Source organism: Phyllobates terribilis, unplaced genomic scaffold (genome assembly GCF_046119375.1).
Source record: "Phyllobates terribilis strain yellow unplaced genomic scaffold, ASM4611937v1 Scaffold_1__5_contigs__length_1240528914, whole genome shotgun sequence".
NCBI lineage: Eukaryota > Metazoa > Chordata > Amphibia > Anura > Dendrobatidae > Phyllobates > Phyllobates terribilis.
In genome coordinates, this window is record NW_027362761.1 from 558,555,195 (window position 1) to 558,581,436 (window position 26,242).

The 26,242-nt window shown below is 43.4% G+C and overlaps 1 protein-coding gene across 1 annotated transcript in view; it reads left to right on the forward strand.

Annotated features, from left to right (window-relative positions):
- LOXHD1 (lipoxygenase homology PLAT domains 1) overlaps nt 1-26,242 on the forward strand; it is a 442,934-nt gene that overhangs the window by 178,921 nt on the left and 237,771 nt on the right. The window contains exons 15-16 of the mRNA XM_073680470.1: nt 23,240-23,375; nt 24,754-24,914. Coding sequence (XP_073536571.1) covers nt 23,240-23,375; nt 24,754-24,914 — 297 coding nt within the window. The remainder of the gene's footprint in view (nt 1-23,239; nt 23,376-24,753; nt 24,915-26,242) is intronic.

The window sequence follows — 26,242 nt, forward strand, 5'->3', positions numbered from 1 at the left end:
ACTGCCCCTATGTACAAGAATATAACTACTATAACACTGCCCCTATGTACAAGAATATAACTACTATAATACTGCTCCTATGTACAAGAATATAACTGCTATAATACTGCCCACTATGTACAAGAATATAGCTACTATAATACTGCCCCTATGTACAAGAATATAACTACTATAATACTGCCCCCTATGTACAAGAATATAACTACTATAATACTGCCCACTATTTACAAGAATATAACTATTATAATACTGCCCCTATATACAAGACTATAACTACTATAATACTGCTTCTATGTACAAGAATATAACTACTATAATACTGCTCCTATGTACAAGAATATAACTACTATAATACTGCCCCTATGTACAAGAATATAACTACTATAATACTGCTCCTATGTGCAAGAATATAATTACTATAATACTGCCGCCTATATCCAAGAATGTAACTACTATAATACTGCCCACTATGTACAAGCATATAACTACTATAATACTGCCCCCTATGTACAAGAATATAGCTACTATATTTCTCCTATATACAAGAATATAACTACTATAATACTGCCCCTATGTACAAGAATATAACTACTATAATACTGCTCCTATGTACAAGAATATATCTACTATAATACTGTCCAGTATGTACAATAATATAACTACTATAATACTTTCTCTATGTACAAGAATACTGTCGCTATATACAAAAAAAATACCTACTATAATACTGCCTTCTGTAAACAAGAATAAAAGTACTACAATGCTGCCCCCTATGTACAAGATTTAGTGTCATGCAATATAACTAATATCATACTGCCCCCTATGTACACGAATATAATGACTATAATACTGACCGCTATGTACAAGAATATAACTACTATAATACTGGTCCCTATGTACCAGAATATAGCTACTATAATACTGCCCCCTATGTACAAGAATATAACTACTATAATACTGCTTCCTGTGTACAAGAATATAACTACTATAATACTGCTTCCTGTGTACAAGAATATAGCTACTATATTACTGCCCCCTATGTACAAGAATATAACTACTATAATACTGCCCCTATGTACAAGACTATAACTACTATAATACTGCCTTCTATGTACAAGAATATAACTACTATAATGCTGCTCCTATGTACAAGAATATAGCTACTATAATTCTGCTCCTATGTACAAGAATATAACTACTATAATACTGCCCCCTATGTACAAAAATATAACTACTATAATACTGCCCCCTATGTACAAGAATATAACTACTATAATACTGCTCCCTATGTACAAGAATATAGCTACTATAATACTACCTCCTATGTACAAGAATATAACTACTATAATACTGCCCCCTATGTACAAGAATATAACTACTATAATACTGGTCCCTATGTACAAGAATATAGCTACTGTAATACTGCCCCCTATGTACAAGAATATAACTACTATAATACTGCTTCCTGTGTACAAGAATATGACTACTATAATACTGCTTCCTGTGTACAAGAATATAGCTACTATAATACTGCCCCTATGTACAAGAATATAACTACTATAATACTGCCCCTATGTACAAGACTATAACTACTATAATACTGCCTTCTATGTACAAGAATATAACTACTATACTTCTCCTATATACAAGAATATAGCTACTATAATGCTGCTCCTATGTACAAGAATAACTACTATAATACTGCCTTCTATGTACAAGAATATAACTACTATAATGCTGCTCCTATGTACAAGAATATAGCTACTATAATCCTGCTCCTATGTACAAGAATATAACTACTATAATACTGCCCCCTATGTGCAAGAATATAACTACTATAATACTGCCCCCTATGTACAAGAATATAACTACTATAATACTGCCCCCTATGTACAAGAATATAACTACTATAATACTGCTTCCTGTGTACAAGAATATGACTACTATAATACTGCTTCCTGTGTACAAGAATATAGCTACTATAATACTGCCCCCTATGTACAAGAATATAACTACTATAATACTGCCCCTATGTACAAGACTATAACTACTATAATTCTGCCTTCTATGTACAAGAATATAACTACTATACTTCTCCTATATACAAGAATATAACTACTATAATACTGCCCCCTATTTACAAGAATATAACTACTATAATACTGCTCCTATGTACAAGAATATAACTACTATAATACTTTCCCCCATGTCCAAAAATATAACTACTATAATACTGACTTCCAATGTACAAGAATATAACTACTATAATACTGCCCCCTATGTACAAGAATATAACTACAATAATACTGCCCCCTATGTGAAAGAATATAACTACTATAATACTGCCCCTATGTACACGAATATAACTACTATAATACTGCCCCTACGTACAAAAATATAACTACTATAATGCTGCCCCTATACAAGAATATAACTACTATAATACTGCCCCTATGTACAAGAATATAACTACTATAATACTGCCCCTATGTACAAGAATATAACTACTATAATACTGCTCCTATGTACAAGAATATAACTACCATAATGCTGCTCATATGTACAAGAATATAACTACTATAATCCTGCCCCTATGTACAAGAATATAACTACTATAATACTGCCCCTATGTACAAGAATATAACTACTATAATACTGCTCCTATGTACAAGAATATAACTACCATAATGCTGCTCTTATGTACAAGAATATAACTACTATAATACTGCCCCTATGTACAAGAATATAACTACTATAACACTGCCCCTATGTACAAGAATATAACTACTATAATACTGCTCCTATGTACAAGAATATAACTACTATAATACTGCCCACTATGTACAAGAATATAGCTACTATAATACTGCCCCTATGTACAAGAATATAACTACTATAATACTGCCCCCTATGTACAAGAATATAACTACTATAATACTGCCCACTATGTACAAGAATATAACTACTATAATACTGCCCCTATATACAAGACTGTAACTACTATAATACTGCTTCTATGTACAAGAATATAACTACTATAATACTGCTCCTATGTACAAGAATATAACTACCATAATGCTGCTCTTATGTACAAGAATATAACTACTATAATACTGCCCCTATGTACAAGAATATAACTACTATAACACTGCCCCTATGTACAAGAATATAACTACTATAATACTGCTCCTATGTACAAGAATATAACTACTATAATACTGCCCACTATGTACAAGAATATAGCTACTATAATACTGCCCCTATGTACAAGAATATAACTACTATAATACTGCCCACTATGTACAAGAATATAACTACTATAATACTGCCCCTATATACAAGACTATAACTACTATAATACTGCTTCTATGTACAAGAATATAACTACTATAATACTGCTCCTATGTACAAGAATATAACTACTATAATACTGCCCCTATGTACAAGAATATAACTACTATAATACTGCTCCTATGTGCAAGAATATAATTACTATAATACTGCCGCCTATATCCAAGAATGTAACTACTATAATACTGCCCACTATGTACAAGCATATAACTACTATAATACTGCCCCCTATGTACAAGAATATAGCTACTATATTTCTCCTATATACAAGAATATAACTACTATAATACTGCCCCTATGTACAAGAATATAACTACTATAATACTGCTCCTATGTACAAGAATATATCTACTATAATACTGTCCAGTATGTACAATAATATAACTACTATAATACTTTCTCTATGTACAAGAATACTGTCGCTATATACAAAAAAAATACCTACTATAATACTGCCTACTGTAAACAAGAATAAAACTACTACAATGCTGCCCCCTATGTACAAGATTTAGTGTCATGCAATATAACTAATATCATACTGCCCCCTATGTACACGAATATAATGACTATAATACTGACCCCTATGTACAAGAATATAACTACTATAATACTGGTCCCTATGTACAAGACTATAGCTACTATAATACTGCCCCCTATGTACAAGAATATAATGTCACGCTGTCTCTGTATACTGGAGGTAGGGGGCCTAAGCTGACCCTAAGCTGGGGCCCTGACTAATCCCTCAACCTGGAGGTACTGTTAAAGGTACAGAGGTCCAGGCCGCCAGCGTAACCCCTACCTCCTGAGGATCCCTGCACCTAAGTAATCTAGTCCTGGGAAGGACCCCGATCACAACAAAAGGGGACAAGTAATAATATGCCCACACACAGTACTTAGACGAACGAGACAGTACAAGGGAAAAACCAAAACCACCTTGCATACAAAAACTACACAACTACAACAGAGGGAACACCAACGGGAAAGGAGATAAATGATAAAGCGAGGAAGGGAAAAAACTCTCCGAATACACTTATCTCTGAAACTCCAAATACCACGATCCGCTCTGTTAGTCTGCATGAAATGCTTTCACCGACACTTCCCTAACAGACCAGCAGGCATTTGAAGGAGTCTCACTACAGCAGCATTGATTGCAGCTGGGCGAGGCTGGACCTCGTCTAGCACAGAGAGAGAGAGAATTAACTCCCTCACTGCCGAAAAACACAAAGCACCAAAAAGTCAGCTGTGAGAAGTCAGGCTGTGTAATCGTGACGATCTTCGTGGCGACACACCCGTGACAGTACCCCCCCTTCTACGAGGGGCCTCCAGACCCTCAGAGCTAGGTTTATCCTGGTGAGTCGTGTGGAAGGCCCGAACTAATCGGTCTGCGTTAATATCCGACGCAGGAACCCACATCCTCTCCTCAGGACCATACCCTTTCCAATGAACCAGGTACTGAAGGGACCGGCGATTAAAGCGTGAATCGATGACCCTCGATACCTGGAACTCCAAGTTACCCTTGACCACCACTGGAGGGGGAGGTAAAGGTGACGGTACCACCGGCGCCACATACGTCTTAAGCAACGATCTGTGGAACACGTTGTGAATTTTAAACGTAGGGGGGAGATCAAGACGGAATGCCACCGGATTAATAATAGAACTGATTCTGTACGGCCCGATGAACCTGGGACCCAGTTTCCAGGAGGGAACCTTAAGTTTTATATTCCTGGTAGACAACCATACCCGATCGTTCACACTTAGGTCCGGACCAGACACTCTCCTCCTATCAGCCATACGTTTGTATCGGTTCCCCATAGTATTCAGATTCTTCAGCACCCCTCTCCATACTGAAGCGAGTGATGAGGAAAATCGTTCCTCCTCAGGAACCCCCGAAGAGCCCCCCCTACTGAAAGTACAAAACTGGGGGTGAAAACCATATGCCCCAAAAAACGGGGACTTACCAGTGGACTCGCTCCGCCTATTATTAAAAGCAAACTCTGCCAGAGGTAAGAAAGAAGCCCAGTCCTCCTGGTTCTCTGACACAAAACACCGGAGATATGTCTCCAAGCTCTGGTTCATAGAATCATAGAATCATAGAATGGTAGAGTTGGAAGGGACCTTCTGGGTCATCTGGTCCAACCCCCTGCTCAAAGCAGGATTCACTAGATCATCTCAGACAGATGTCTGTCCAGCCTCTGTTTGAAGACGTCCATTGAAGGGGAACGTTCCGTCTGACCATTGGTCTGAGGATGAAAAGCCGATGAGAACGACAAATGCATCCCCCGCCGTGCACAAAACGCCTTCCAGAACTTGGACACAAACTGAGACCCCCGATCAGACACCACCTCGGAGGGTACCCCGTGAAGCCTCACAATCTCCCCAATGAACACCTGCGCAAGAGTTTTAGCATTAGGGAGAGCCGGAAGAGCGATAAAATGTGCCATCTTGCTGAACCTGTCCACTACAACGAGTATGACCGTTTTACCCGAAGACGGAGGGAGGTCCGTAATAAAGTCCATAGACAGATGAGTCCAAGGACGCTCCGGGATCTTCAAAGGTAAGAGGGCCCCAGACGGACGGGTATGTGAGGTCTTAGAGCGCGCACAAACCCCACAGGACGCGACAAAAGTTACCACCTCCTTATGTAAGTTAGGCCACCAAAACCGACGCGAGAGGAGATCCACAGTTGCTCTACTCCCCGGGTGTCCTGCAAAAACTGAGTTATGGTGTGCCTCGATCACCTTTTGTCGCAACTGATCTGGAACAAACAGTCTCCCCGGAGGTCCAACAGGGGCGTCCCCCTGAGCCTCCAATACCTCCTCCTCCAGCTCAGAGCATACTGCCGAAACCACCACCCCCTCCTGAAGGATAGGAATCGGGTCTAGTGTTGAGCCACCCCCGTAGTGTTCGAGTTCGGTTCGGTTCGTCGAACACCCGTGTGTTCGCCGAACTGTTCGTCGAATTGTTCGTCGAACATCTTCGAACACCGTTAAAACCAATGGCAGGCAAACAAAAACACATAGAAACACATAGAAAACACCTTCAAAGGTGTCCAAAAGCTGACAAACTGCTCAGAAGACACAACTAACACATGGAAAAGTGACAAGTACATATAGTCATGCGAAAAGAAAAGAGGTGGAGGAGTAAAAGGAGGGGGAGACACAGATATAGGCATGTCATGCCCTTCTAAAATCCAAAAAGTGAGAAGCCGAGACGGCCAGTCCGCTCCTGCCCGTGCCACCTCCGTGTCGCCGGGTTTGTGCCAGAGCCGCGGTGAACCCTGACGGCCAGCCCCCCTCTCCCAATACTGGTGCCTGTCCGCTGGTGGGTCGAGAGAGCCCCCCTGTGGTGGAGGCAGCTCTAAGCTTTTTAATTTAAATTGTCCCTCTAATTTGAATGAATACACTTTAAATCCATTTACAAGGATCTATTGGAGGGCAAGTCTCATGCCAGCAGCCGCGTAATTCCAGCTCCAGTAGCGTCCACTAAAGCTGCTGCAGTTAAAAAGCTTTTATAAGGATCGAGCTCGGCTGTCCACCGCAAGGCATCCTAGTGCCAGTCCCAGCCCCTATGCCTTGGGGTGCCTCCTGATGCTCTTCACTAAGTATCCCGTGGTCCCGAAGCATTTCCTTTGAAAAAATTAAGTGTCCAAACTACAGGTGGTGTAGCTTGCTTAACAGCCGGGATAATCCGCTGACTAGCAGACACTGCTACTAGGCACAAAGTATTTCCTGGGCTAGATGCAGTTAAAAATTTGTAAGTAGATACTCTCGTTGGATGCTGAGAAAGCATTCCATAGAGTCTCCTGGCACGCCATATATGATTCTCTTAAAAAGCTTGGGGTAGGGGTCTAGGGGACCCTTTTATAGCCAAAATCACGGCCCTGTATCACAATACGTCACCTAGGCTGAAGATAAATGGAACTGTAGCACCGAGGGCTCGGTTGCTACAGACGTATTGCACCTCACCCAGAGGTGTGATATCTCACTCTCAGATAAGGATGGAGTGTGGATCAGGACCCGACACCTGCATGCATTACACCACATTGCCGTGGGGCAGGGCGACCAATATGCCCCTGAGATGGGCACGACAGTCCCTGTCCCTGGCTGGAGTGGGGGGAGGGAACACTGAGGAAGGGGAACCCTGCAGTGCAGGAGCAGGGAGGAAGCAGTTCCTGGGTGCATTGAGAAGGGAGTATAAAAGGTGGGCACCATCTTAGTTCAGTGCAGAGAAGTCTGAGCAGAAGTGGCAGGGAGCAGGGGCTCTGCATGAGCTCTGCTCCGGAGGCGGGCCTAGTAACAGAGGCCCAGGCCTGCAAGAGGGAGAAGGAAGGAAGAGGAGCGGAGAAGGCTCCAGGAACGAGGAATGAAGGGATCCCAGGGGTGCGGACGGGCGAGTCGCCACCGCACGCCCGAATCCACCTGCGTGGAGGGGTCAGGCCAAAGGGGGAGACCGGTCCCCGAACTAGTGGAGGCAGGAAACGACCCTCAGCTAGAAACCGGAGGCTCTGACATTTTATGTGGCGCAGCCCCTTGCTCCACCCGCTAGGAAGGCACCACATAGGGTCAGGGAAACTGGCGCCAAGTTTACCAAGAGGAGGCCCGAGGCAGCCGGACAGAAGTGTTGGTAAGAAAGGCCAGACAAAGGACACACAAAGGGGGTCCTGTGAAGCGCTCCAAAGTTATCTGGGAGTTGTCTGAGCCCCTCACCTGGTGAGCACAGTACGACGTGGGCAGCCGTTACCTGCAGACGTGGTCTGGATAATAAGAACTGTGAGTAAAGGCCCTGAACTGCATCACTGACTCCGTGTCGTTACTGCTGCTGCCCTGCACCATCACCCCCATCCTCCGCATACACTGCCCTGAGGCTATACTCCTCCCGTGGGGAGTTATGCTACGCTCTGCTGCACCCACAACACCAGCCTCAGTGGTCTGTCCTGTAGCGGCGGTTCACTCTGACCGCAATCCACGGGTGGCGTAGTCGGACATTTAAACATCAAAACCACATAAATAGTTCCGCCACTGGTTTGACCGCCCTGAGCCACGGAACCGGATCGCCGCCACGAAGACTACAACCACCAGCATCCACCAAAAAGGGTCCGGCTCCGGGTGTCCCAAGGCCCAGGGGGTGCGTCAGAACATTTTCATCACCTTTCACAATCACCAATGGGACAAGGCAGGGATGTCCTCTGTCCCCTCTCTTATACATCCTAGTGACGGAGCACCTGCTCTCATCAATTCGCCATAACCCCAATATTAGGTGGATTGAGGTGGGAGGCACCGAGTACAAGTGCTCTCTATTTGCTGATGATGTCCTAGTATATGTCACTCAATCACATATATCCATCCATGCTGTTATGGCTGAAATAGATCACTTTGTTACATGGTAAAATTTTAAAATCAATGCAGCGAAGTCTGAGGCCCTCGATGTCTCCCTCCCTAAATCCATATAGGATTCCATCCAGTCCAACTTTCCCTTTGCCTGGCCCTCACAGGGTATCAAATACTTAGGAATTCCTATTCATAGAGACCTCTCCCATCTATGTTATCTTAATTTTGGGCCCTTTATTGAACAATTCCATACAGACCACGGTTGGCAAGTTAGAACTGTAAGATTCACTACGTGAACCACTGGTGTTTTGTGGAAAAGCACATGTACACCGCGTTCCAAATTATTATGCAAAAAGTGTTTAGGAGTGATAAGGGAAGAATTTGTTTGTTTGTCAGTTAAACTCATTGATGGTGATGTGTGTCAGGGCTCTTTATATCACTGTAAGCAATTGCAGACACCTGTGCTAATTAGTTTGGCAGGTGTGTCCAATGAAAGGCAAGACTACTTAAGAAGGCTCTCTCACATTATTAAGCAGCCTACATTTTCTGCCAAAATGGGAAAGAAAAAGGATGTGTCGGCTGCTGAGAAGCAACAAATTGTGGAGTGTTTAGGTCAAGGCATGACTACAATCAACATTGTGCGATGATCAGGATGAAGTGTCTTGGCAATCAAGAAGTATGTAGCTGATTCACAGTACACACGTGTGCGTGCTGATAAGGGCAAATTGAGGACTCTTTCCTACAGGCAATTACGTCAGGTTGAAACAGCTGCGGCAAAAAAGCCTTGTCATAGCAGCAGACAAGTTTTTGAAGCTGCTTGTGCCTCCAACGTCCCCCGAACAACAAGATGCAGGGTCCTTCAGAGGTTTGCAGCTGTGCATATGCCATCCTGTCGACCTCCTCTATCCACTTCACACAAGCAGAAACGGCTCCAGTGGGCCAAACATTACATGAAGACTGATTTCAAAACTGTTTTGTTCACGGATGAGTGCCGTGCAGTGCTCGATGGTCCAGATGAATGGAGTGGAGGATGGCTGGTTGATGGACACCCCACGCAAACACGGCTACAGCGCCAACAAGGAGGAGGTGGAGTAATGTTTTGGGCTGGAATCATGGGGAGAGAGATTGTCGGCCCCTTTAGGATCCCTGAAGGCGCTAAAGATGAACTCCATAATGTATGTGGATTTTCTCAAACAGCACTTCCTGCCATGGTTCAAGAAGAAGAACCGTGTATTTCACAGCAAGATCATTTTTCTGCATGATGATGCACCATCTCATGCTGCACATAAAACATCTGCATCTCTGGCTGATATGGGCATAAAAGGGGACAAACTTATGGTGTGACCCCCATGCTCCCCTGACCTCTACCCCATTCAGAACCTTTGGAGCATCATTAAAAGGAGTGTCTATGATGGCGGGAGGCAGTTCACATCTAAGCAACAGCTCTGGGAGGGTATTCTGTCCTCATGCAAAACAATTGAAGCAGAAACCATCCAAAACCTGACAAATTCAATGGACGAGAGAGTTCAGAAGCTCCTTTCGAACAAGGGGTCCTATGTGAAAATGTAACATCACCTAGAATAAAGTTTTGAGTTGAAAACTGTTTGATTTCAGTTTCTAACAACCTGCTAATGCTTATAATTTCAAAAATGACCATTTTTTTGGTCTTTATTAAAATGAAAAGGTTGATCGAAAAGTTTGGGGGATCTAAGAGTGTGGCAACCCAGTAGTCATGATTACTTCGAATTCTGACAATATGAGGGTCATGCTGCAGGTAGTGCAGCAAGAAGGCACTTATGTGTCTTGCGCATCTCGGAGCCCCAAAATTATTTTCCGGGCTAGATGCAGCTAAAAATTATTTTTAATTTTAAATCTGGTGAAGCTTATTATAGATGGCCTAATAGGATCAGTGCTGCACACTGCTACAAAGCCCAAATTATTTTCCAGTCAAGATACAGATAAACATGATTAGTAATTTGAAAGCTTAAAACGGTTGGTAGGGTGATTTTAACCAATCATCAAGCTTTTACTCTCCCCAGGATGACACAGGGGTAGAAAAGTCGTTTCGGATCCATGATTTGTTCATCTTTATGAACGTGAGTCTGTCTACATTATCAGTGGAGAGCCGCGTGCGCTTATCTGTCAGCACACCACCAGCAGCGCTGAACACACGTTCAGACAGAACGCTGGCTGCGGGGCATGACAAGATCTCCAAGGCGTAAGTGGCTAGCTCCGGCCATTTATCCAGATTGGAAGCCCAAAAAGAGCAAGGGTCCAGTGACACAGTCGTGGCTTCAATGTTTACTTGGAGATACTCCTGTACCATCGTCTCTAGGCGTTGACTATGTGTCAGACTTCTTGTCTCCTGTGGCCTTGCAAAGGATGGGCTAAAAAAGTGGTGAAATGATTCCGTAAAATTGATGTTACCAGCAGATACTGTGGTTCTGTTACGGTTTGAGTGCTGAACACTTGACGGTCCCACGGTTGGCAAGTTGGAACTGTGAGATTCACTACGTGCACCACTGGTATTTTGTGGAAAAGCACATGTAAGATTCTGCAACAGTCTCTGCTGATACTCCTGCATGCGTGCATCCCTTTCTATGGCAGGAATAATTTCTGCAAATTTACTTTTGTACCGGGGATCTAACAGTGTGGCAACCCAGTAGTCAGGATTATTTCTAATTCTCACAATTCGAGGGTCATGTTGCAGGTAGTGCAGCAAAAAGGCACTCATGTGTGTTGCGCATCCAGGAGCACCAAGTCCCTGTTGTGTTGGTGGCGAGGTAGCAATCATGCTTCCTTCCTCTGTCCTCTCCCCCCAACCTCGCACAACAGAAATGTGATCAAGGTCTCCCTCATCTGATGAGTCTTCCATCAGTTCGTCCTCCACTTCTTCCTGGGCTCCTGCACCTTCCTCACTAGTTTGGCTGCTACCATGCGCCCTGATAAAATCATCTCCCCCACCCTCACATGCCTGCCGCCTTGGTGCTGCCGACCGTCTGGACCTTGCAGATGTTAGCCCTTCCGCATACAACTCCTCCTCCTCTACTTCCTCCACCTCCTCTTGTGCCACCACCTGACTCCGAATTCTGTTTAACATGTGCTCCAGCATGTAAATCACCGGAATAGTCATGCTGATAATGGCATCATCAGCACTAAACATCTTCGTCGCCATTTCAAAACTGTGCAGAAGGGTGCATAGGTCCCTGATCTGAGACCACTCCTCCAGCGTGATTTGCCCCACCTCTGAATCTCGTTGGCCCAGGCTATACGTCAGAACGTATTGCACCAGGGCTTGTCGGTGCTGCCACAGTCGCTGCAACATGTGCAGAGTTGAATTCCACCGGGTAGGCACATCGCATTTTAGCCGGTGAAGTGGCAGGCCCAACGACTTCTGTAGAGATGTAAGTCGCTGAGCTGCAGGATGCGAACGGCGGAAGTGAGCACACAGCGACCGTGCCCTCTGCAGAAGGCCATCTAGTCTGGGATAGTGGGCTAAAAATTGCTGGACAACGAGGTTCAACACGTGAGCCATACAAGGCACGTGTGTGACATTGCCCCGGCGAAGGGCCGCACCCAGGTTTGCAGCATTGTCGCACACGGCCTTCCCTGGTTTCAGGTCCAGTGGAGACAACCATTCATGAAATTGGTTCTCCAGAGCTGACCACAACTCCTCAGCTGTGTGACTCACATTTCCCAGACATTTCAATGTAAAAACCGCCTGATGACGTTGAGCCCTACTGCCAGCATAGTAAGGAGGTGTGCAGGATCCCTTCTGCGCAGTTAGAAAGCTTATGGCATGACCAGACAGGCTTTGGGTGCAGGTGGAAGACCGAGAGGAGGTTGAGGAGGCAGAAGCAGTGGAGGAACTTTGACATAAAGAGGATTGACGCACAACTCGTGGGGACGGCAAGACTTGGACAGCAGCCCCTTGTCCTGCTGTCACCATAGTTACCCAGTGCCCAGTCAGCGACATGTAACGCCCCTGTCCATGCCTACTCGTCCAAGTGTCTGTGGTGAAATGCACCCTGTCACACACAGAGTTTCTCAAAGAAGCGGTGATGTTGTGTGCGACATGCTGGTGGAGCGCAGGCACACCTTTCTTTGAGAAGTAGTGCCGACTGGGCATCTGGTACTGGGGCACTGCGACGGACATAAGGTCTCGAAAATCCTCTGTGTCCACCAGGCGGAAAGGCAGCATTTCTGTAGCCAAGAGCTTGCAGATGGTGAAATTCAACCTCTTAGCTTTCTCATGGCTAGGAGGAAATGGTCTTTTACTTGTCCACATCTGAGGGACCGAGGGCTGGCTATTGTGCTTAGACGGGGTTGATAAGGGTGTCCCCGGCAAACTGCCGGTCTGTGAGGAAGATGCAGGCGGACATGTTAGGTTGCCTTGATCCAAAGGTGGTGCTATCGATGTCGGACAGCGCTCAAGACCAGCTGGTGTTACCACCTCCAAAGAAAATGATGACCTGCCAATCACGCTGGCTGTTGCGGGTAAAGAGGTGGCAGGTCTGCGCCCCAAAACAGGTGTGACTGCTGTCCCCCCAGTCACAGAGGATGAAGAGGCCGCGGATGCACAAGATATGGCAGACGGTGGTTGGCCCGGCCGGCTAGGCCGCATTGTAGCACACTGAGCTTCCCACTGCAACTTATGCTTCATGTCCATGTGCCGGTTCATGCATGAAGTACTCAAACTATGTATTTTTTGGCCTCTACTTAGCTTTTGCTGACAAATGTTACAGATAACACGAGTTGGGTCATCTTTATCGATCTGAAAAAATGCCCAGGCTATGCAAGGCTTAGCACCCATGCGACCTGAAGAGCCACCACGACTTGTGGTGAGAGGCAGAGTTGTGTTTGAGGATGCAGTTGTTGACGTGCTTCCAGTACTACGTCTCTGTCCAGGAAGGCGCAACCTGACCTCGTCGTCACTAGCATCTTCCTCCACCTCCTCTGCTGACCTCATCTCTTGGCTGACTGTGGGTTGACAGTAAGTGGGATCTCCGACCTCATCATCATCACCCTGTGCGTTATCACACCCGTCGTCCTCAGAGCCAACCTGTTCCTGCCCTGACAAAAAACTAAAGTTGTCGCTCCAATCAGGTATTTGAGTCTTATCATCGTCTTCCTCATTGTCTCCACCAACAGGAGTTACAGTTTGGGAATGAGGGTCTACATTATGGTCAGAACCTTCTGCGTCTGGTCCTGGATCCGACTCATAAAGATTCTGGGCATCAGTGCAGATCATTTCCTCGTCTGGATTCACAGAAGCGCTGGAGTCGACCTCTGATTCCCAGGCTATAGTATGAGTAAACAGCTCTGCAGACTCAACCATCTGTTCTACCTCATACTCAGACGGGCAGCTGGAGATTTGGGAGCTGTGAGGAAGCAAGTGCGATTGGGGTGACACCTTTGAGGACTGGAGTATTTGTGATGTTGAAGTTGATGTGGAGGAGAGCCCACTTAAAGGAGCACTTGATATCCGTTGAAGCACCTGCTGTTTTTGTGCCTCATCTGGAATTTGTAGCGATTGGCGTGGCCGTAAGAAAGGGATCTTATCACATTGTCCGCTAAAAGAAGTAGACATTTTAGTTTGGCTGGAAGATGGTCTTTCTTCTGCAGATGTTACTGTTGCTTTAACACCTACCCCACGGACACAACCTTTTTTCCCCTTCCCAACACGCCTATTCCCCTTTCCACCAGCAGCAGGCCTTTTTCCACTCATTTTGGTGGTTAACTAATTCACAACTCTGGAGTTGTTTGCACAAAAAAACAATGGATGGTAACCGAGCAGAGCTGAGTGGCCAAACTGTGGTATTAGGCCAAAACTATTGGCTGGGTTAGATGCAGAAAAAAATTATTTTGAATTTGCAACCTGATGGAGGTCAGTATAGATGGACTAATACAAATAGTCCCACACACAGCTAGAAGCCCAAATATTTTTTCAGAGGTACTGTAGATGCAGATAAAAATTAGTTTTAATTTGCAACCTGATGGAGGTCAGTATAGATGGACTAATAGAGAAAGTCCGACACACTACTAGAAGGCCAAATATTTTTTCAGAGGTAGATGCAGAAAAAAATATATTCAGTTTGCAACCTGATGGAGGTCAGTATAGATGGACTAATACAAATAGTCCCACACACAGCTAGAAGCCCAAATATTTTTTCAGAGGTACTGTAGATGCAGATAAAAATTATTTTTAATTTGCAACCTGATGGAGGTCAGTATAGATGGACTAATAGACCAAGTCCCACACACTGCTAGAAGCCCAAATATTTTTTCAGAGCTAGATGCAGAAAAAAATTATTTTTAATTTGCAACCTGATGGAGGTCAGTATAGATGGACTAATAGACCAAGTCCCACACACTGCTAGAAGCCCAAATATTTTTTCAGAGCTAGATGCAGAAAAAAATTATTTTTAATTTGCAACCTGATGGAGGTCAGTATAGATGGACTAATAGACCAAGTCCCACACACTGCTAGAAGCCCAAATATTTTTTCAGAGCTAGATGCAGAAAAAAATTATTTTTAATTTGCAACCTGATGGAGGTCAGTATAGATGGACTAATAGACCAAGTCCCACACACTGCTAGAAGCCCAAATATTTTTTCAGAGCTAGATGCAGAAAAAAATTATTTTTAATTTGCAACCTGATGGAGGTCAGTATAGATGGACTAATAGACCAAGTCCCACACACCGCTAGAAGCCCAAATATTTTTTCAGAGCTAGATGCAGAAAAAAATTATTTTTAATTTGCAACCTGATGGAGGTCAGTATAGATGGACTAATAGACCAAGTCCCACACACTGCTAGAAGCCCAAATATTTTTTCAGAGCTAGATGCAGAAAAAAATTATTTTTAATTTGCAACCTGATGGAGGTCAGTATAGATGGACTAATAGACCAAGTCCCACACACCGCTAGAAGCCCAACTATTTTTTCAGAGCTAGATGCAGAAAAAAATTATATTCAATTTGCAACCTGCTGGAGGTCAGTATAGAAGGACTAATAGAACAAGTCCCACACACTGCTAGAAGCCCAAATATTTTTTCAGAGCTAAATGAAGAAAAAAATTATTTTTAATTTGCAACCTGATGGAGGTCAGTATAGATGGACTAATAGACCAAGTCCCACACACTGCTAGAAGCCCAAATATTTTTTCAGAGCTAGATGCAGAAAAAAATTATATTCAGTTTGCAACCTGATGGAGGTCAGTATAGATGGACTAATAGAATGATGCTATGCCCAAAAGATTTTACTTCACTAGGTGCAGTAAAAAAATTGGTATTCTATACACAGGTGGTATATCTTGCAACACAGATAGGCTACTCCACTGACTAACACACTCTGCAATAGGCCAAAAAGGATTAGCTTTGCTAGATTCAGCCAAATGCTGTGAAAAAAACTTGCACAGCACTGGCACAGACCTGCCTGGCAAAAACTGATAGGAACTCATGTAACCTAGTCCTGAAAAGGACTCCAATTACAATTAGTCTTTACTCCCACAATCTATCTATTTAAGAGCACAGACCTGCCTGATAAAAGTCGTAGGAAATGCTGTAACCTAGTCCTTAAAAGGACTGCAATCACAACTATTCCCTACTCCCAAGCTATCTGTATATTTGTGCGAAAATTGGCTTGAAATTAACAAGGTATAGCGCACACAGCAACAGCGGTGCCGTCTAACACGCAGCTGCAGCAGTGAGAAAATGGTGGCGACGGGGAAAATGGCTTGGTCTTATAGGGCAAGGACATGTGACATACACTGCCAATGACACATGCCCTTGCTTGTGTGAAAAAAAGCACTTCGCTCCGTGTGTGCGCTGCTGATAGGCTGACAGATTGCACCTCCCCACTGCAAATGCGGGAAAGAGAAAAAAAAATGGAGATCTTCATTGTTCCTGCAGAGATCCATCCCCTGCCCCTCCCCCCACCCCGCTGTACACTCAAACTGCGTATTAACATTAATTTTCATCATTACTGAGAAAAAATCCAGTTATGATTTTGGTGCACGAACAGTTATCGAACATAACCTCGAACAGCCGAATTTTTCTCAAATTGTTCGTGTTCGCCGTCCGGCTCGAACACCGCCCAAAACAGCTCGAATTTGAGATTGGCGAACAGTTCGAGTAGAACAACGCTCATCTCTAATCGGGTCGTCCGTATTCCCGGCCCCAGGGAAACTACGAGATAAGGCATCCGCCTTTACATTTTTTGACCCAGGACGATATGTAACGACAAAATTAAACCTGGTAAAAAACAATGACCACCTAGCTTGTCTGGGATTCAGACGTTTCGCGGACTCCAGATATAGCAGGTTCTTGTGATCGGTGATGACGGTGACCGGATGGACTGCCCCCTCCAAAAAATGGCGCCACTCCTCAAAAGCTAACTTAATGGCCAAGAGTTCCCTATTGCCGACATCGTAATTCCTCTCAGCGGACGACAATTTTTTAGAGAAAAAGGCGCACGGATGCCACTTACCAGGGGACGAACCTTGTGACAATACTGCTCCCACCCCTACCTCGGAAGCGTCTACCTCTACAATGAATGGCTGTGACGCATCAGGTTGAATGAGTATGGGTGCCGAGGCAAAACATTTTTTCAAGGAGGAGAATGCTTGACAAGCCTTGTCAGACCACCTAGAAAAATCCGTCCCCTTTTTAGTCATGTCTGTGAGAGGCTTAACCATGGACGAGAAATTACGAATGAACTTCCGGTAATAATTAGCAAACCCCAGGAAACGTTGTAGTGCCTTAAGATTCTCTGGCCGATCCCACTCAAGAACTGCCCGCACTTTCCCAGGGTCCATACGAAAACCGGACGCTGAAACCAGGAAGCCTAAAAACTGGAGTTCCTGTACGGCGAACACACACTTTTCCCATTTGGCATACAGTTTATTATCCCGCAAGATCTGTAACACCTGCCTAACGTGCTCCTGATGAGACACCAGATCCGGCGAGTAAATTAAGATATCATCCAGATATATGACAACAAACTGTCCCACCAGGCGGCGAAAAATGTCATTAACAAAGTGTTGGAACACTGCCGGGGCATTAGTCAGACCGAATGGCATGACAAGGTTCTCATAATGCCCCTCCGGAGTGTTAAACGCCGTCTTCCACTCATCCCCCTCCTTCATCCTAATCAGATTGTACGCCCCCCTGAGATCCAACTTAGAGAACCATTTGGCGCCCACGATCTGATTAAAGAGATCGGGAATAAGTGGGAGCGGATACGGATCTCGGACCGTAATCCGATTAAGTTCACGGAAATCCAGGCAAGGGCGTAGGCCTCCATCTTTCTTCTTAACAAAGAAGAACCCCGCAGCCACCGGTGAAGATGAAGGTCTAATATGCCCCTTAGCCAGACTTTCTGAAATATAATCCTTCATGGCCTGCCTCACAGGACCAGAAAGGTTATACAACCTAGCTTTAGGTAACTTGGCCTCAGGGAGCAGTTTTACAGAGCAGTCATACTCGCGATGAGGAGGTAGTTCCTGACACCCTTTCTCCGAGAATACATCCTCAAAGTCCGCCAGAAATGGAGGTAAGCCCCAAGGAGTAACCGCACCGATGACCGTGTTCATGCAGTTTTTATTACAGAATTTACTCCATTGGCTTATCTCTCTGGTTTGCCAATTAATAACCGGGTTATGCTTAGTTAACCAAGGAAGGCCCAACACTATAGGAGTGGGAAGACCCTCCAACACGTAGCAAGACAACAGTTCTTTATGTATCGCCCCCACTTGAAGTTTTACGTCATGCACAGCTTGCAAAAAACTTCCCTGACCGAGAGGCCTGGCATCGATCGAGAATATGGGGATGGGTTTAGCCAACTCACTCAATCGCATACCTTGAACCCGGGCAAACCGAGCATCAACCAGATTAGCCCCGGCCCCACTATCCAGAAGAACAGATATCCTCTCAGTTCTCGTACCCACCACCACCTCCGCCGGTACGAGAAACTGAGACGAACCTAGGGACGAAATACCTACTCCCAGATTGCCGTCCACCACACAACCTGGGATCAACAGTTTTCCGACGACTCTTCACTCTGCAAGGGACGGGATGGACACCCCCCAATAAAATGTCCCTTTCTCCCGCAGAAGAAACACCTTCCTGTCTTATGGCGCACCACCGGTCCCCTCCCCCGAAATGATGTCCCTCCTAATTGCATAGGCTCCTCTGGACTGACCAGGGGAACCACCATATGAGGGGACCTTGTAGGAGGTGGAGTCATCACAGGGGGTAGAGTTATCCCGCACCTCTCCCGAAGCCGTCTGTCAACGCGAATAGCAAGGGCCATAGCGGCTTCCAGTGACGCGGGAGAGTCATACTGTGCCAACACATCCTGTAATTTGTCGGATAAACCTTGACAAAACTGGCTCCTAAGAGCCGGGTCATTCCACTGGGTGTCCGTGGCCCACCTACGGAACTCCGAACAGAATTCCTCCGCCGGACGATCTCCCTGCTGAATCCTACGTAACTTAGACTCAGCAAGGGAGATCCGATCTGGGTCATCATATACGAGTCCCAGAGCAGCGAAAAACCTATCCACTGACTGGAGAGCCGGGGAGCCCGGGGGAAGAGAGAACGCCCAAGATTGTGGGTCCCCTTGTAGGAGCGAGATGACAATTCCCACCCTTTGTTCTTCACTCCCCGATGACCGAGGCCGCAGCCGAAAGTACAACTTGCATGCCTCCCGGAAAACAAAAAACTTGTCCCGCCCCCCAGTGAACCTGTCAGGGAGAGCTACTTTAGGTTCTGGTCCGGCTTGCTCCTGAGGATACAAAACCTTGGACCTAACGTCCGCCAGCTCCATGGACAAACTCTGCAACTGCCGAGCTAGACCGGCTACTGGATCCATGGTAGCTGGAGAAAAACTAAGTGGTCGGTGAAAATGTCACGCTGTCTCTGTATACTGGAGGTAGGGGGCCTAAGCTGACCCTAAGCTGGGGCCCTGACTAATCCCTCAACCTGGAGGTACTGTTAAAGGTACAGAGGTCCAGGCCGCCAGCGTAACCCCTACCTCCTGAGGATCCCTGCACCTAAGTAATCTAGTCCTGAGAAGGACCCCGATCACAACAAAAGGGGACAAGTAATAATATGCCCACACACAGTACTTAGACGAACGAGACAGTACAAGGGAAAAACCAAAACCACCTTGCATACAAAAACTACACAACTACAACAGAGGGAACACCAACGGGAAAGGAGATAAATGATAAAGCGAGGAAGGGAAAAAACTCTCCGAATACACTTATCTCTGAAACTCCAAATACCACGATCCGCTCTGTTAGTCTGCATGAAATGCTTTCACCGACACTTCCCTAACAGACCAGCAGGCATTTGAAGGAGTCTCACTACAGCAGCATTGATTGCAGCTGGGCGAGGCTGGACCTCGTCTAGCACAGAGAGAGAGAGAATTAACTCCCTCACTGCCGAAAAACACAAAGCACCAAAAAGTCAGCTGCGAGAAGTCAGGCTGTGTAATCGTGACGATCTTCGTGGCGACACACCCGTGACATATAACTACTATAATACTGCTTCCTGTGTACAAGAATATAACTACTATAATACTGCTTCCTGTGTACAAGAATATAGCTACTATAATACTGCCCCCTATGTACAAGAATATAACTACTATAATACTGCCCCTATGTACAAGACTATAACTACTATAATACTGCCTTCTATGTACAAGAATATAACTACTATAATACTGCCCCTATGTACAAGACTATAACTACTATAATACTGCCTTCTATGTACAAGAATATAACTACTATAATGCTGCTCCTATGTATAAGAATATAGCTACTATAATGCTGCTCCTATGTACAAGAATATAACTACTATAATACTGCCCCCTATGTACAAAAATATAACTACTATAATACTGCCCCCTATGTACAAGAATATAACTACTATAATACTGCTCCCTATGTACAAGAATATAGCTACTATAATACTACCTCCTATGTACAAGAATATAACTACTATAATACTGCCCCCTATGTACAAGAATATAACTACTATAATACTGGTCCCTATGTACAAGAATATAGCTACTGTAATACTGCCCCCTATGTACAAGAATATAACTACTATAATACTGCTTCCTGTGTACAAGAATATGACTACTATAATACTGCTTCCTGTGTACAAGAATATAGCTACTATAATACTGCCCCCTATGTACAAGAATATAACTACTATAATACTGCCCCTATGTACAAGACTATAACTACTATAATTCTGCCTTCTATGTACAAGAATATAACTACTATACTTCTCCTATATACAAGAATATAACTACTATAATGCTGCTCCTATGTACAAGAATATAGCTACTATAATGCTGCTCCTATGTACAAGAATATAACTACTATAATACTGCCTTCTATGTACAAGAATATAGCTACTATAATCCTGCTCCTATGTACAAGAATATAACTACTATAATACTGCCCCCTATGTACAAGAATATAACTACTATAATACTGCCCCCTATGTACAAGAATATAACTACTATAATACTGCTCCCTATGTACAAGAATATAGCTACTATAATACTACCTCCTATGTACAAGAATATAACTACTATAATACTGCCCCCTATGTACAAGAATATAACTACTATAATACTGGTCCCAATGTACAAGAATATAGCTACTATAATACTGCCCCCTATGTACAAGAATATAACTACTATAATACTGCTTCCTGTGTACAAGAATATGACTACTATAATACTGCTTCCTGTGTACAAGAATATAGCTACTATAATACTGCCCCCTATGTACAAGAATATAACTACTATAATACTGCCCCTATGTACAAGACTATAACTACTATAATACTGCCTTCTATGTACAAGAATATAACTACTATACTTCTCCTATATACAAGAATATAACTACTATAATGCTGCTCCTATGTACAAGAATATAGCTACTATAATGCTGCTCCTATGTACAAGAATATAACTACTATAATACTGCCCCCTATGTACAAGAATATAACTACTATAATACTGCCCCCTATGTACAAGAATATAACTACTATAATACTGCTTCCTGTGTACAAAAATTTGACTACTATAATACTGCCCCTTGGTACAAGAATATAACTACTATAATACTGCCCCCTATGTACAAGAATATAACTACTATAATACTGCCCCCTATGTACAAGAATATAACTACTATAATACTGCCCCCTATGTACAAGAATATAACTACTATAATACTGGTCCCTATGTACAAGAATATAGCTACTATAATACTACCTCCTATGTACAAGAATATAACTACTATAATACTGCCCCCTATGTACAAGAATATAACTACTATAATACTGGTCCCTATGTACAAGAATATAGCTACTATAATACTGTCCCCTATGTACAAGAATATAACTACTATAATACTGCCCCTATGTACAAGACTATACTATAATACTGCCTTCTATGTACAAGAATATAACTACTATACTTCTCCTATATACAAGAATATAACTACTATAATGCTGCTCCTATGTACAAGAATATAGCTACTATAATGCTGCTCCTATGTACAAGAATATAACTACTATAATACTGCCTTCTATGTACAAGAATATAACTACTATAATGCTGCTCCTATGTACAAGAATATAGCTACTATAATGCTGCTCCTATGTACAAGAATATAACTACTATAATACTGCCCCCTATGTACAAGAATATAACTACTATAATACTGCCCCTATGTACAAGAATATAACTACTATAATACTGCTCCCTATGTACAAGAATATAGCTACTATAATACTGCCCCCTATGTACAAGAATATAACTACTATAATACTGCTTCCTGTGTACAAGAATATGACTACTATAATACTGCTTCCTGTGTACAAGAATATAACTACTATAATACTGCCCCTATGTACAAGACTATAACTACTATAATACTGCCTTCTATGTACAAGAATATAATTACTATAATACTGCTCCTATGTACAAGACTATAACTACTATAATACTGCCTTCTATGTACAAGAATATAACTACTATAATACTGCTCCCTATGTACAAGAATATAACTACTATAATACTGCTCCCTATGTACAAGAATATAACTACTATAATACTGCTCCCTATGTACAAGAATATAACTACTATACTTCTCCTATATACAAGAATATAACTACTATAATGCTGCGCCTATGTACTAGAATATAGCTACTATAATGCTGCTCCTATGTACAAGAATATAACTACTATAATACTGCCCCCTATGTACAAGAATATAACTACTATAATACTGCCCCCTATGTACAAGAATATAACTACTATAATACTGCTTCCTGTGTACAAAAATGTGACTACTATAATGCTGCCCCTAGGTACAAGAATATAACTACTATAATACTGCCCCCTATGTACAAGAATATAACTACTATAATCACCCACAGAGATGTTGGTGAGGATCTGCTAAGGATACATCTAAGCGAGAAAGCATTTAAATATTCTTGGACTTAGAATTACCTTCTTCTTTTGTCATTTAGGTGGTCGTTTACTGCCCTTTCACGGGAATTGAACAGACCTTCCCATGCGGCAGATGGCTGGATGTGGATGAAGGAGATGGGTTGATAGAACGGGAACTCTATGAAATGATTTCCCTGCGTCAGAAAAGGCAAAAAAGTGAGTACAAAAAAAAAGAAAAATAGTGCAGTGATTTATTTGTTTTCATCACATTTGAGTACCCGTCTAAGGATATCAGGATGTCCTCGCCAAGGCCAGGGGAACCCATACACTTTAGATGTACAGCTGAACGAAATGGGCTATTTTTACCATAGCGAATGATCATCAGAGTTTCAACCGATAACTAACCAACGAACTTTAGGAACTCTTCAAAACACTGGATTTTTTCAGATGATATTATCTTATGAAGTTTGGGGCCATCGATGACGATCTTTCATTGGCCATTTTCATCTAATGTGTATGGAGGCCTTAAATCCAACCAAGCTTCAGACTGTTGGCATCTTTTGGACCCCTTTTACTTTTCTTTCTATCCTGTTATTTTACAGTTGTCTCACTAAGGACAACCTACAACAGTATAGTTGATAAATTGGAAGCAGGAAACATGGGAAAGCAAATAATCTCAGTGACCTCGACAAGGTTAGACTATTGGGAGTTTACATCAAGATAGGCCTATTGCTAAAATTGAGGTCAGACAGAGAATAAAGATGATGCGTCCGCTTCATTAAAGTCAACAGCTGTGTCGGCAGATACACCAGTATCCCATTTTTCAGGTCTTCAGAAGGAAGCTCTGACAGAGCCATGGACATGTGTCTAAAATGTGATGTGAACCTGGCCTTAAAGTTATCTGGTAAAAACATGTTATCACTAGGGTTGAGCGGAACCGTGGAAGTTCAGGTTCTGGTACCCCACCTGAACTTTATTCAGCAGTTCGGTTTGGGTACCTGAACTGTACCCGAACTTGGACCAGAATTCGATTATATCTCTATCTCTCTTCCCGGACTTCACCCAGAACACCAAACATTGCAACGGACTTCCAGGAGAAGTCCGTGTTGAGTTTTTAGCCCAGGACACCATCTGTCTGATACAAACGCTGAACTTTGAGGTTCAGGTTCCCTCATCTCTAGTTATCACCTATGCACAGGATCAGTGGATGTCCTACTACTGGGACCTGTACTGATTTGCAGAATGGGAAACTTTTATCCTAGATGGGACACTATTATTCGCATTATAATATGAAGCGGCAGGTCGGATGTCTTACCACAGCTCCATTCATTTTCTATGGGCTCCTGGAAAAAAGCCAAGCACAGCACTTGGCAGCCCCATGAAGAATGACTGAAGATCAAAAAAGTGCACTGACACCGCTTTCTATAATGGAGATAAATGTCACATGTCCTGCCGTTTGGTGCAGGTCCCTCCCGGCAGTTGGATCCCATGGATAGGTGATAACTTGTTTTCACTGAACAACCTTTCCTACTTTATTGCTCGACTTTACTTCTGAAACTTGGTGTCATCATTAAAAACCACAACTGTTTTACAGAACATCCATGGTCTCTTTGGATTTGGACAAGTGACATGAAAAATGCCGGGACGGATGCAAATATACTTCTTCAGATCTATGGAGAAAAGGGGAAGTCGGATGAAATGAGGCTGGACAACAACTCGGATAACTTCGAAACTGGACAAACAGACAAGTTTATGGTAAGACTTGACATGAAGTCATTTGCCATGTGTGAGTGAGAATGTCTTAGAGAGTATTCAGACTGTTTTCTAGTCCCAGCAAAACTCAGTCTGACACAGCAGTCGGGGATTTTAGGACACTGTTACAACCAACTGTATAATACCTCTGCTGAAAACGATTTACCTTGGCTGGGTAACGAAGTGTAAGGCCTCCTTCATATGTGATTTTTCTGGTGCATATGTTCTTAATAGATTAAAAGCCCAATGGGGCTAATCTACCATGCTTTAACGACTCAACTATCTCTGTCAACTCTTAAAAGTTGAATGGATTGGCACCCTACCTGTTTAGTAGTCCATGTGAACTGTGGGCGTGGGACCCCCAGCAATCTGACATTTTTCACGGATCCTGGGAACATCCGTTTGCTCGGTTGCCCATTGACGCTCCTCTCTGCGACAAAACCATGGTGTGCCATTGGTTTACCAACTGATGGCCCTCATGAATGCCATCTCGGTACGCTTATGTTACCCTCTTGGTGCTCCTCATACTTTATAATAATCATAATACAGCAGTATAAAGATCTATTTGCTAATAGATTAACTATATACACACACACATATACAGTACAGACCAAAAGTTTGGACACACCTTCTCATTTAAAGATTTTTCTGTATGTTCTTGACTATGAAAATTGTACATTCACACTGAAGGCATCAAAACTATGAATTAACTCATGTGGAATTATATACTTAACAAAAAAGTGTGAAACAACTGAACATATGTCTTATATTCTAGGTTCTTCAAAGTAGCCACCTTTTGCTTTGATGACTGCTTTGCACACTCTTGGCATTCTCTTGATGAGCTTCAAGTGGTAGTCACCGGAAATGGTCTTCCCACAATCTTGAAGGAGTTCCCAGAGATGCTTAGCACTTGTTGGCCCTTTTACCTTCACTCTGCGGTCCAGCTCACCCCAAACCATCTCGATTGGGTTCAGGCCTGGTGACTGTGGAGGCCAGGTCATCTGGCGTAGCACCCCATCACTCTCGTTCTTGGTCAAATAGCCCTTACACAGCCTGGAGGTGTGTTTGGGGTCACTGTCCTGTTGAAAAATAAATGATGGTCCAACTAAACGCAAAGTGGATGGAATAGCATGCGGCTGCAAGATGCTGTGGTAGTCATGCTGGTTCAATATGCTTTCAATTTTGAATACATCCCCAACAGTGTCACCAGCAAAGCACCCCCACACCATCACACCTCCTCCTCCATGCTTCACGGTGGGAACCAGGCATGTAGAGTCCATCCGTTCACCTTTTCTGTGTCGCACAAAGACACGGTGGTTGGAACCAAAGAT